The sequence below is a fragment of the Lepisma saccharinum genome, chromosome 30 (assembly GCF_977018435.1).
Source record: "Lepisma saccharinum chromosome 30, izLepSacc3.1, whole genome shotgun sequence".
NCBI classification, from domain to species: domain Eukaryota; kingdom Metazoa; phylum Arthropoda; class Insecta; order Zygentoma; family Lepismatidae; genus Lepisma; species Lepisma saccharinum.
This window is the reverse complement of record NC_139258.1, coordinates 25449457-25462349: the sequence shown is the minus strand read 5'-3', so window position 1 is coordinate 25462349 and position 12893 is coordinate 25449457. Positions and strand designations below refer to the sequence as shown.

At 37.8% G+C, this 12893-nt stretch overlaps 1 protein-coding gene across 9 annotated transcripts in view; it reads left to right on the top strand.

The window, feature by feature from the left end:
* The window catches only part of CASK (peripheral plasma membrane protein CASK), a 286894-nt gene that overhangs the window by 261689 nt on the left and 12312 nt on the right, over positions 1 to 12893 (top strand). For all 9 annotated transcript variants that reach the window (XM_083115521.1, XM_083115517.1, XM_083115519.1 and 6 more), the window contains 2 exons: positions 4557 to 4676; positions 7732 to 7842. In XM_083115521.1, the coding sequence (XP_082971647.1) occupies positions 4557 to 4676; positions 7732 to 7842 (231 nt within the window). The remainder of the gene's footprint in view (positions 1 to 4556; positions 4677 to 7731; positions 7843 to 12893) is intronic.

Here is a 12893-nt window from a genome sequence, read left to right as displayed (position 1 = left end):
CGATTTTTGTACATATAATTGATTCTTATGTACATTATTCTCATGTGAAGGTTCACTTGAATTCTCAATAAGTCTAACCTACTTTTCTTATTACCGTACACAGGTTGTTTAACTTCCACATGTACGCCGTTTAACAACAAAGGCTTCATAGATGTATCAACATCATGTCTCACCTTACTTGAAGCTTCGTTCCTAATAACATTGCTATTTTTATTCTTACAGCACTGCTGAAAATGACCTTTTAATCCACATTTAAAACAATGCACATTCCAAGCTGGACATTTGTACTTTTCGTGTACATTATTACACCTTGAACATTTAAAAGCCACTTTCTTACTTTGCTGACTAACTGTTCTATCTTTTTGTACATGATGTACATTACTGAATACCGTCTTATCTTTTTGATAAAACAACCTCACATCTTGCTCTACCATTTCCATGGTTGATGATAAAGATACAGCTTTTACAAAATCAAGCTCTGGTTCAGCTAATAATTTCTTTCTTGTTACTTCACTACATATGCCAAAAACTAATTGGTCTCTCATCATTTCATTAAGAAACGTACCAAATGAACAATTAGCTGCTTGATGTTTCAAACATATTACAAATTCAGATAACGTTTGCCCTTCCTCTTGTCTCAACAAATGAAACTTATACCTTTCAGCTATGACATTTCTTTTAGGCTTGAAATGGGTTAGCAATAATGAACATAAATCTTCATATGACTTTTGTGAAACTTTTCCTGGTGCCACTAAATCGCTTAGTATATCGTACACTCTTCCGCCAGCTACGGAAATTAATGTACAAACTCTTTTATCTGCTGCAATATTATTTGCCAAACAGAATTGGTCAAACCTTTCAATGTATGTTTGAATATTGCCACGTTCCACATTGAACTGTTCAAAAAATTGTACATGATTACTAACCTCCATTATTCATAGCTTCTTATTCATAATAAGACTAATCTTCTTATACACATTATTATTGTTACCTTCGTTCCATTTTTATCCTCGTCGCCAATTGTAATGATCTTCAATTAGGCAAAACGTTAACGAACAAAACAACATTTATTTAACTTATAACTTCATGTTATAAAAAACTACATGAAAGACATTTAACAAAGACAAAATACAATATCTCTCCAACTCGACTTGTTCACAGTATCTCTGCTACAATCTTTTATCTTTTTCTTAACTTCTATCAACATATACATAAAACATTTCTTCTGACCACTCGTTTGTTTCTATAAGAATGCTTTTCTCATTAGACAGAATAGTCAAATTGCTCAACCTAACTTGCCCTTGTGGATTATGACTTAATGTTCTTAACCCCTTAAGTGGGAAATTTTCAAATGCCAAATCTCTTCTGTAGCAGGTAATTTTAAAAATTACAATTGCTCATCACTCTTAAAAGTGCATCTTCGATACTAAAACTATTCGACACCAACTATTTCGTGAATTCATAAAGAAAGCACGCAAGATTGCCAACTCTCAAGAAATGAGGTTGCAAACTCCTGAAGCACCATCATAATATTTAAAGGAACAATTTCATTCATATTTTGTAATCAATATTTCTTCTGTATTGTAATCTCTGAGCTTCAGGCATTGCAAGATAACCATACATAACATATATATGTCCCTGGTATTTAATACCTCAAGTTGGTATTGTGCAAATATATCAGTTCACAAAATTCCATGTTTATTGCTTTAAGGGCGAGTCATATTGCAACATTAAAGTAAATAGATTGTTTGGTTTGCATAGACATGGATCTGTTGGAGATAATTGGTCATGTGAGAGTAGCACTTCCTAGGTCTTGGAATTCACTGTTTTAGCCATGAACTCTTAACAGTTTCTGAGAAATATTATGTAATGTGATATTGATTATTGGTTGTCCCAGGAAGATAGATGACTCAATCGTGATACGAGGGTTAAGTCATAAGTCATGGCAAGTATTTTTTTTCTCTCAAACAGGGGACCACACGAAAAATCTAAGATGTACGTTTGAAAGTGTATGGAATGTACCTTCGAATGAAGCCACCAGATGAAGTCTGGATGCAGGAGACTGTTGTAGGGAAGAGTTAAACACAGGATATTGGACAACAGTGTTCTATTATGAGGCAGATCAGCAGTTGACACTCTGCCCCGTTTGAAGGCCTCAACCCACTTTGCCACTGTTCGATAGGGCATGGCATGCACACCCAGAGCTTCCCGTAGCTCTGTATGGCATTCCCGTGTATTTCTGCCACGGAGAACTGCTATTTTAATGTACGAACGTTGCTCCTGCTTCATGACCTCCATTTTAGAACACTGTCACTCACCATCTGAACTTGGGTGCATGCTTACTACCCCACCGTTGTTCACATACACCATCTGGTGGCTTCTTTTGAAAGTACATTCCATACATTTTCAAACGTATATCTTAGATTTTTCGTATTGTCCCCTGTTCGCAAGAAGAAAAAAAATAGTTGCCATGACTTACGACACTTAATGCACGTATATAATGCCTTTTATTTATTTGGTACTGTATCAGTTCACCAAATTTTACTTTGGTGATTACTACACCACAACAAAGGTGCTAATTTTATCAAAATTAATAGTGCTGTTAGGGCTAATAATACCAGGCTGTCCCAGAAGTCATGCACCATACAAGGTCGAAAATGAAACACAGAATATCAGAAACAAAGACAGACTTTATTCAGCAAAGTACAGGCCTCCATGTTCAATTACCTTCACCCATCTCTGCGACAACAGTTCAATGTGATGGGGATACCAGGTGGTAGGTTTAGAATTGAAAAACTCACGACAGGCAGAATTTACCTCATCATATGAATTGAAGTGCCGACCACACAGGAAATGTGAGAGAGAGCGAAACAAACCGTAATCCAATGTTGCAACATCCAAACTACAGGAGGGATGAGGTAACAACTCAAACCCGTCAAGCTCAGCCAGGGTGTTGGTCACTCTTCGAGACCGGTGACTGGGAGCATTGCCATTTTGCAGCAGTAACTTCTTCCTCCTCGTTAATGCTGGGTATTTCCCATTCAGAATAGTATACACTCGACGTAATTGTTCAGAATACAGTTCAACTGTTACAGCATGACCTTCTGGAACAAACTCATAATGGACAATCCCGTCAATGTTCCACCACACACTCAGCATGAGCTTTTTCATAAATCTATCCTGTTGCACATGGGCGATGGCCTCCTGTCTTCTTTTCACCCACTGTTTACGTGTATCAGGGTTTTCAGAAACACCCACTTCTCGTCTCCTGTCACAATTCTCCTCCAAAAACGAAGATCACTCGGGTTTTGTAGGAATGTCTGGCAAATTGCAACTTTGAGCTGAACCTGCACCTCTGTCAGCTCTTGCGGACTTTGTCGGAGCTGTTTATTGGTGTAATCCATGTCATGCAAGCGACGCTTTACTGTCGATTTGGATGCCCCAACCATTCTTGCTAACACAAGTGTGCTGGATTGTGGTGTACAATTCACAGCATTCTGCAGAGACTTGTTAATGTCCATCGGAGGTCACCCCGTGTGGGTCTTGTCCGCGAGGCGTAGATCACCTGAAGCGAATTTTTTAAACCAACGGGAAGCTGTCGATGAATCACCACTTCTTCGTTCTCCACAGGACAAATTTCCTCCGCTGCCGCTTTTGCTGTTAGTCGTTTTTTCCATAAAAAACGTAGCACTGCACGAAGTGCAATTTTGTCCTCACTCATCGTGCCCACTTTAACTTCACGGGAACACTTACAACACGTGCTGTGCGTGCCTTCACTTGATCCCACGAACCTCACCTCTATGACTGCCAACAGCCTTTCACCGGTGGCGCAACCTACCCTCGCAAACTTCACCTCTTGGAGCTCAGTGTGCTAATGGTGCAGGACTTCTGGGACAGCCTGGTAATTTGTACATTTTAAAAAAAAAAAAAAAAAAAAATCTAGGTTTCACTGCAGATTTTAATTTCTAAAATAACAATTCATTGTTAATTTCTGCTGTTACATGTTGTCAAATGTATGCGGGTTAATGTGTTAAATAACTTTTGTAATTAGCTAAAAGAAGGTGGCCGCGGTGGCTCAGTCGGTAACGCGTCTGACTACCATGCTAAAGGTCCCGGGTTCGATCCCCGGCCGGTTCAAATCCGGGAACTTTTCTAACGATGGAAGCGGCCCCGGCACCCACCCAGCGTCGAATAACATGGGTACCTGGGGAAACCTGGTGGGTAAAGGAGGTCAGGGGCGTGGTGCTGATCACATCACCCCCACTCAGGACCGGATCAAGAAAGTGTGGGGCGTTACCCCCACACCCCCTATACGCCTTCATGGCGTGGTGCTAAGCACAGGGGAACACTTTACTTTTTTTTTTTTTTACTTTTTAATTAGCTAAAAGAAACAAGCGAACAGGTAAGATGTGTAAATATGTTTGTTATGAATTACATTAAGATGTTTTAGTATAAGCAGTAATGTTAATTTCTGGTTGGAATTTTAATGGTTATCATACGTTGTCACTGATATGTCCATAAGATGAAATTATGCTTAATATTGTCTTTACTTCCAGTTAATTGCTCAATATTTGGACGCAAGAAGAAGCAATATAAGGATAAATATTTGGCAAAACACAATGCAGTTTTTGACCAATTAGATTTAGTAACCTATGAAGAAGTAGTAAAATTGCCATGTAAGTATATTTAGATTTTAGAAATTGATAGTATTTTATGTGGCAACAATATTTAGGCCTCTGCGGACACATTTAGAGGAAGGGTCCCTCCCAGAAAGAAATTTCCAAGTTTTCAAATTAGAAAGGCAACATATTTATTAGGGATGAGCCAATACATGATGGGTTTGACTCCCACCCTCACCCCTGTGGCATCCACGATGGCTCTCTGTGATTCAGGATATCCACACAGAAAATGTCCAGATGAAACAAACATGTCAGTTTGGTTGTCTTTAATTGTGGTTAAGCCCATATTACTGCATCAAATATTATTTTAAAATACAGAAAAAAATATTAGTGGCAGGTATTTACAACATTTACAAATATTGAGTTTTTAAAATATTTTCAAAAATTAATTTCATTAATTTGTTATTCTTTCTGCTTTGATTATTTTACACCACTTTTCCATCTCTTGGGTTTATCACGAGGATTAGGATGAACTAATGGGACAAATACAGGGTAATTCAAAATGAACGGTGCAACTTTACACAGTTATTATGACATTATTATTTATGATACAAAATCGGACAAGGCATCAGTATAAAGAAGAACTATGGAAGTTTTACTCGCATGACTCACATTATAAAGATTCAACATGGGAACCACGTGTAACGTGGAAAAGGTCCAAACGATAATCAAGTACTTGCTATGCACGAGACAGCAAGTCGTCGTCAACGGTTTCGAATGTACTAACAATTCGCAGTTGTAACTTTGGCAAATCTTTCGGAAGGGTGAAACATATGCATTACTACCGAAATGCATGCGGAAATGTCTTTGCACCATTGTGATTGAATCAGTTCTCGATAGCTCCAACACACAACACACCTTCTAATGGTCATTAGACATTTAGCGACACTGGCGATCCTGGTGGAGCATCGGCTAAGCAGAATAAACTACCTGACTTTTTCTTTATATTGATGCCTTGTCTGATTTTCTATCATAAATAGTAACGTCATAATAACTGTGTAAAGTTGCACCATTAATTTTGAATTACCCTGTATATGACATTGCAACTTGATGCTTTTGCAATTAAAGGGAACCATTAAATAACTGCATGAGCAAATATTATCTAACACAGATAATTTACCCAGTAAACACGAAGTTCATCCAAGTAAAAAAAAAGTACCTTTCAACTGTGAATTAGTGTTGCATGCTTATACAATATTTCATCATATTTTCTGTTCCTCAAAATATAAACAGTAATTTTCTATTACAATTATAATTATTAGAGGCATGCATATTTCGTTTCTGATGAAAAAACGAAATGTGAAATTACACATTGTAATGTTAATTTTTCATGTTTCTGAAAGGTGCGAGGTGCATTTTCCTACCCTGTTTTGTCACGAACTGAACTGCAAAATGCGAAATACACTCTTAAACACGAAATTCAGAGTTTATTTACCGCCACAACACTTACTTTCAGAAGTCAGAATTATTCTGAGAGTTATGCAATTAACGGAAAATTGATTAACTCTGCTGTAAATATTTGAGAAGCAAAAATGAACCCCTTCATGCAGGAATAATACCCAGTGGAGGTACATAGTGGTTCGGATCCCACTTTAAACTGTAGGTCCAGTCCCGATTAGCCTTACTGTGCATAAAGTGGACTTAAAACACCAAATCAATCATAAGTTAATCATTACAATGATGAGGATGAATGGCAAATTCATGAAATAGATGCAGGGACTCCCTGATGACATGGTGGTAACCTTTTGCCTTGTAATCTAGAGGTCCCAGGTTTGATACCCAGTGGAGGCACATAATAGTTCAGGTCCCATTTTAAACTGAAGACCACGGGCAAGAACCTGCTTTATCCATTTTCTTGATTTTACAGGAGAGCACGTTATTTCCTTGTAATGGATGGAAAAAGCACATTCTATTCTTGTACAATTCCTAGTTAGAAAGACCCTTTACAGACCTATTTGATAACACCTTTACCTCAATTTGGCTAAAAATGGACAAAGGACGTTCTTTCCCTGTGGTCGTCAACTGCAAGTCTAGCCCAGATTAGCTTTTCTGTACATAAAAGCGTATGTAAAACAAAAGCTCAAACTCAATTAAATAGGCTGACCTCCTTGGCAGAGTGGTTAATACATCATGCTACAATGCCAGGGGGCTGGGTTCGAATCATAGCTGATTTTGTGATTTTCCCTTCATCAATTTCATCATGTCACTCATCTTCATCATTGCAATTAGCCAAAAGTGGCAGAAAAGTGACACTAAATAAAGAAATGTCTATACTTTGTCCAAGATTTGAATATAACCCATGATTTTGTAGCATTACTGGAACTGAATGTTTATTCTCAGAAAAGGGGGGGGGGCAGTTGATTGATTTCTTCTGTAAAAATTATTTATCTATTTGTCAAATTAGAAATTCCAAAGTACAGTGATAATTTCTAAGGAGACTGGTTATTAGTAATGGAAAGATGGGGGGAGGGGGTCCTAGATCCTCTACCACCACCCTTCTAGTTGCATCCATGCTCTTTTTTTTTTCAGTGACAGATACTGGTAAAATTAGTTTTTCTAAGTGCATACTTGACACATCTTGCATTGCTTTATGCATAATTCTTTTTTAAATTTTTTGTAGTGAAAGATATATATATATATATATATATATCAAAGAAGGTAAAAGGAAACACTCAACGGACAGTAGAAAAATTCAAAATTTTCGCTAACTTCATAGCATCAACGGTGTGAGGAGAAAGAGACGGAACCGGAAGGGACGGTGCACCGCTTCTTCTTCGATGGGGACCTGGCAACTCTGCAGGGCCCCAACTTCCGGTTCCGTCTCTTTCTCCTCACACCGATGATGCTACGAAGTTAGCGAAAATTTTGAATTTTTCTACTGTCCGGTGAGTGTTCCCTTTTACCTTCATTGATTTTTACTTAGCCCTTTTGGCCCTCCTTGCTTTTATCCATATATATATATATATATATAATAAAATTGGCTCATAAGCAAAACATTCGTCCTGAGGAATCTGTATACCTTTCCAGTATACTCTATATTTCTACTTTTCAGCATTTCAAAGGAAAACCCTGGTTCTTTTGGGTGCACATGGAGTTGGGAGGAGGCACATAAAGAACACGTTGATAGCAAAACACCCAGACAAATATGCTTATCCTATCCCACGTAAGTACATCTTAAATACTTGAAATGCAGCATATAAGTTTTGAAGGAAGAATGTTGTTTCAGAGGAACACAAAGGGGAAGCTTGGGTACTGTATACCCCAAACACGAAAACATTTTTGTATCATATGTGTAGCCAGATTTTTCTTCCTGTGGGCCTAACCTTTGATAAAGTGTGTTGAAAAGTTGTTACAGAAAAAAGCATCCTCAAACACTTTGATTCAAATTGTACCCCTTACCCCTCAAATTATTTGACAGACTGACGTTGAAATACTCATTTTAGTAAACATAAAATTTCATTATCTTCACTGTAGTCCTATCCAGAGGAATTCAAACTACAGGGTGGCTCAATAAGTCACTTAACACCCCCGGTACAAGGCCACTGCAGCGCGCAACATGGAAATGGTGGTGATCAATCTTTATCAGGCCAAGGGGGAACCACATTGACGCTACCCACATGGTCGGCGGCCATCTTGATATCCGCCATCTTGAATTCAACTTCAGAATTTTAAATGGGAAGGGGGTCGTGCGACATATCAAAATGGGCTAGAATTTCACGAGAAATGCAATGGTGAAGGTTTTTTCGACGTATCTTTAACCAGTAAAAAGTTATGACTGAATTCTTGTACCAATTAGCTCCCTTTCGAGGTGTTAGAAAAATGCCTTAAAATTTGTTTAGCGCATCGGTAATGCATCGAGATCAAAGTGACGTCTAGGGAGAGACGTTCGCATGCCATTGCACATTATTTTAATCGGATACATCCATGAAGAGCTGCTCATTATGAATGGTTGTCGCGAACAATTTACAGTGTGACGCTTCCATTGAATTAAAAGTCGTTCACAGTGACAAGGCTAATGTTTATGTTCAGAAGGAAGTTCATAAACAGAATATGTGACCCTTGTCATCTGATAACTAACTTTGGACAAAAAGTGGTTCATAACGTTCTCATAAGTGTTCTGGTGTTCTTCCCTATTGAAAAAACTCTGTAAAAAGTACCTTCTTCCATAAGCAAGGATGAAAAAAACTGTTTATTTAACAAATCCAGGTAGCCCTAAGCATTTAAGGTTCCGTTGATGGAAAATTGACTAACCAATCGTGTTCCACACAGCACGTCACACCATTAACTTACCAACACTAACCATTCAGCTTTGATCTATCAAAAATGGGTTATCAGATAAAAAGCATCGAATATTCTGTTTATAAACTTCCTTATGAACATAAACATTAGCCTTGTCACTGTGAACGACTTTTAATTCAATGGAAGCGTCACACTGTAAATTGTTCGCGACAACCATTCATAATGAGCAGCTCTTCATGGATGTATCCGATTAAAATAATGTGCAATGGCATGCGAACGTCTCTCCCTAGACGTCACTTTGATCTCGATGCATTACCGATGCGCTAAACAAATTTTAAGGCATTTTTCTAACACCTCGAAAGGGAGCTAATTGGTACAAGAATTCAGTCATAACTTTTTACTGGTTAAAGATACGTCGAAAAAACCTTCACCATTGCATTTCTCGTGAAATTCTAGCCCATTTTGATATGTCGCACGACCCCCTTCCCATTTAAAATTCTGAAGTTGAATTGAATTCAAGATGGCGGACATCAAGATGGCCGACGACCATGTGGGTGGCGTCAATTTGGTTCCCCCTTGGCCAGGCAATGATTGGTCATCGCCAATTTCAAATTCCATGCCGCAGTGGCCTTGTACTGAGGGTGTTAAGTGACTTATTGAGCCACCCCTGTACATTAACCCTTTCTGGATGGGCCTTAGAATATCAATTTTTTCCCCAGGAGACTGTTTTTTAAATAAATCACAGAAAATATGTTGTTATAGTGTTGTTATTAGGGCCCCAGGGGTATCGGCTAGTATCGGTTCAGTTTTTTTTACCAATACCAAAGATTTTGAGTGGTTAGTGCGGCTAAGAGAAACAACTCATTTCTCAAGATTTGTCCATTTCAAATGTTCGTTCACCCTTCTTTGACAGGTTGGGGTCCCGCACAAGAATACATTTCCGAAAATGATGCACCCTCCTGGGGAGCAGATGACAAGATCAAAGGCAGGGCTAAAGTGAAAGTGCTGCTCCCAAAAGTGACATTGAAGGCATGTAACTGCCTGGTATGGTGGTCAACACTATAAATAAAATCAACTATCCATTGCCAATTCTTGTTCAAAAAATCGTTGGTTAAGAACGTGACTTTTTCAAAACCAGCATTATTATACTGCTAGGCTCATTCCAGAGTTCCTGGGAAAGGGATGAATCTCGCTGTGCGAGGAAGGATTGTGGATTTTCTTCTTGTGCTCTTACCCTTCTGTGTGACTGTTGTCCAATACCAACACTGCATTGACTTGTTTTTATTGCAAATGACAGAGACGAATGGACAGCAGGGCATATACAGAGCTGCCAAATGAGCATTAAATATATATCTGTATTTGTGCATATTTGTACGTAATTTTCCTCCCTCCCCAGGTTAATAAAAATGATAAGAATGTTGTTTACATTTGTATTTATTTTGCATTCCCTGTGCAATCTGAACGCCATACGCACTACATAAAATTTTATTTTACACGCTATAACTTTCTCTCCCCTTTAAGACATGTATAATGAAATTGTAGATCATGACACTTAAAATAAACACCGATTTTTTTCGGTGTATCTGCAACATTTCCAAAACTACTACTTCTTTTGCATCCTCTGCGGGTAGAAAGAAATTCACATAAAATGTCACAGGAGATTTTAAGTGATGTAATGTTATATGAGAATAATTTTGGAGTATTTTATATCATTAATAGAATGTGTTATTATATATAGCCTTTGTTATTTTAAACTGAAATTATACAAGTATCGGTATCGGCATGGTTGGAATCGTTTAAGGTATCGCTATGAGCTCAGCCCTAATTATTATTTAACATTTTTTCCCTAAAAATACACAACACTTCCTCTTTCCACATATATGATATTACATTTTATATAAATATTACTCACATTTATGAATTTTGTTCTATACAGGGTGGCTACTCTAGGACCATGATAAAATTCAAGTATAATTCCCGGTTTTTAAGGCGAACTTTCCAAAAATTCAAGCAGATGTATTCTTTATTTCAACTTACCTCTCAACATCCACGCACAAATATCTTAATAATATAAAGGGACTATGTGATTCCAACATCCAAAAATTATAATTCAATTAAACCGTATACGTAATATAATTAAAATATTTAATTCAAGGTGCCGAGTTTCTATTTACAATCAGAAGCACAACCACGAATTTTTGTCTGAACAGGTGGGGAGAAAGTGCCAGGATAAACGTACAAATACTAATAATAATAGTGTTAATAATAATATTATTATAACATTATTGTTATTACTATTGATTGTTTTATTTTACTTCGCTTCTTGTGCCATGTTTGGCTGATTTGCGAAGATGGGGATGAATGATATGATGAAATTGATGAATGGACAGTCACAAACATCCATGCCCAAGCCAGGATTCGAACCCGGTGAGACCAACATTGTTGATATTATTATTATTAGTAGTAGTAGTAGTATCAAAGACGTTATTATCCTCGTAAATTATGCAAAAAGGGGGTAGAAGTTGGTGCTAAAGCATTTGTGTTCGAACAAACGTTTTCAAATATTTTTTCTCCACACAGCACAGTAATTCGGATCACACTTCAAACTGTAGGTCCAGTTCCGATTAGCCTTTCTGGGCATAAAGTGGACTTAAAACCACAAATCAATCAATCAATCAATTTTACAACATTTTTCATTTAGATAGTTCGGCGGCCAGGGCTGACTCCTGCTGCATCCTAGCTATGGTTATAAACAAATAATGTTGGAAAATACTAAATAAAAGTTATAACCACCAATTAAAAAAATAAAAGATAATAGAATTAAAAGCAAGCTCAACTTGATAAGACTAAGAAAAGCAGGAAATGCGAGCGAAGCGAGCAAGAACATTTTACGAAAATAATTTTTATTTGCATAAAATGTGAATAGGATTTGGATTAGAAAAAGTTATAATTTTTCACGTCTACGGAGAAAAATTCAAGTAGAATTCACGCATAATTCCTGGAGCCAATAATTCACGCACAATTCCCAAAATTCAAGGAATTCCTGGTGAGTAGCCACCCTGTCTATAGCAATTTTTTGAAAGTAAAAATATATATACCGACCTGTACATAACATTGCCTAAAAGTTAGGTTAAAAGTTTTGGTTGAGAAGTGGGTAACAATGCATTACAATTAATAAAGGGTGTAAAACATGGTAAGTGACATTTTGGTAATTTTTAAGTTGCAAAGTAAAATGTGCTATCCTTCAATTTTCCAGTGAAATTGCTATTTAATACAATTTGCATTGGACTGAGTGAAGCCTTCTGAAATTGGTAAACACAACACAAAAACAATTTATCTACAGTATCAAAAAGTATCAGACTTTTATTAATAAAAAAATTGTGTATTCAAATACCACAATCTTACATCAATCTCCTTTAAAGTAGTCCCCTTGGGCTGCCACACACTTCTCCCAACAGTTCTCCCACTGTTGGAAGCAGTGCTGGAACGCCTCTTTTGGGATTGCACACAGCTGGTCCGAGGGATTTTGCATGATGTCTTCTCTGGACTGAAATCTGGTTCCTTTCAGGGGCATTTTCAGCTTGAGGAAAAGCCAGAAATCACACGGAGCCATGTCAAGAGCGTAGGGAGCCTGACGAAGCACAGGTGTGCTGTGTTTGGCCAGGAAAGTCTGTATCTCCAAGCGTAGTTTATTCTGCTCAGATTGTTAGCAGCTTCGGCACGAACTTCGCTGAGATTCTCCTCAGGCTCAAATCATTAGTCAAAATGGAATGAACGGATCCAATGCTGATGCCCACCTTGTCTGAAAGTTCTCTGATCGTGATTCGACGATCTTGCATCACCAGGGTCCTCATTTGGTCAATGACGATCTCATTTCTGGATGTTGAGGGCCTACCAGAATGTGCTTCAGTCTCAACTGACGTGTGGCCATCTTTGAAGCATTTGTACCACTCCTTTATCTGTGTGGTGCCCATT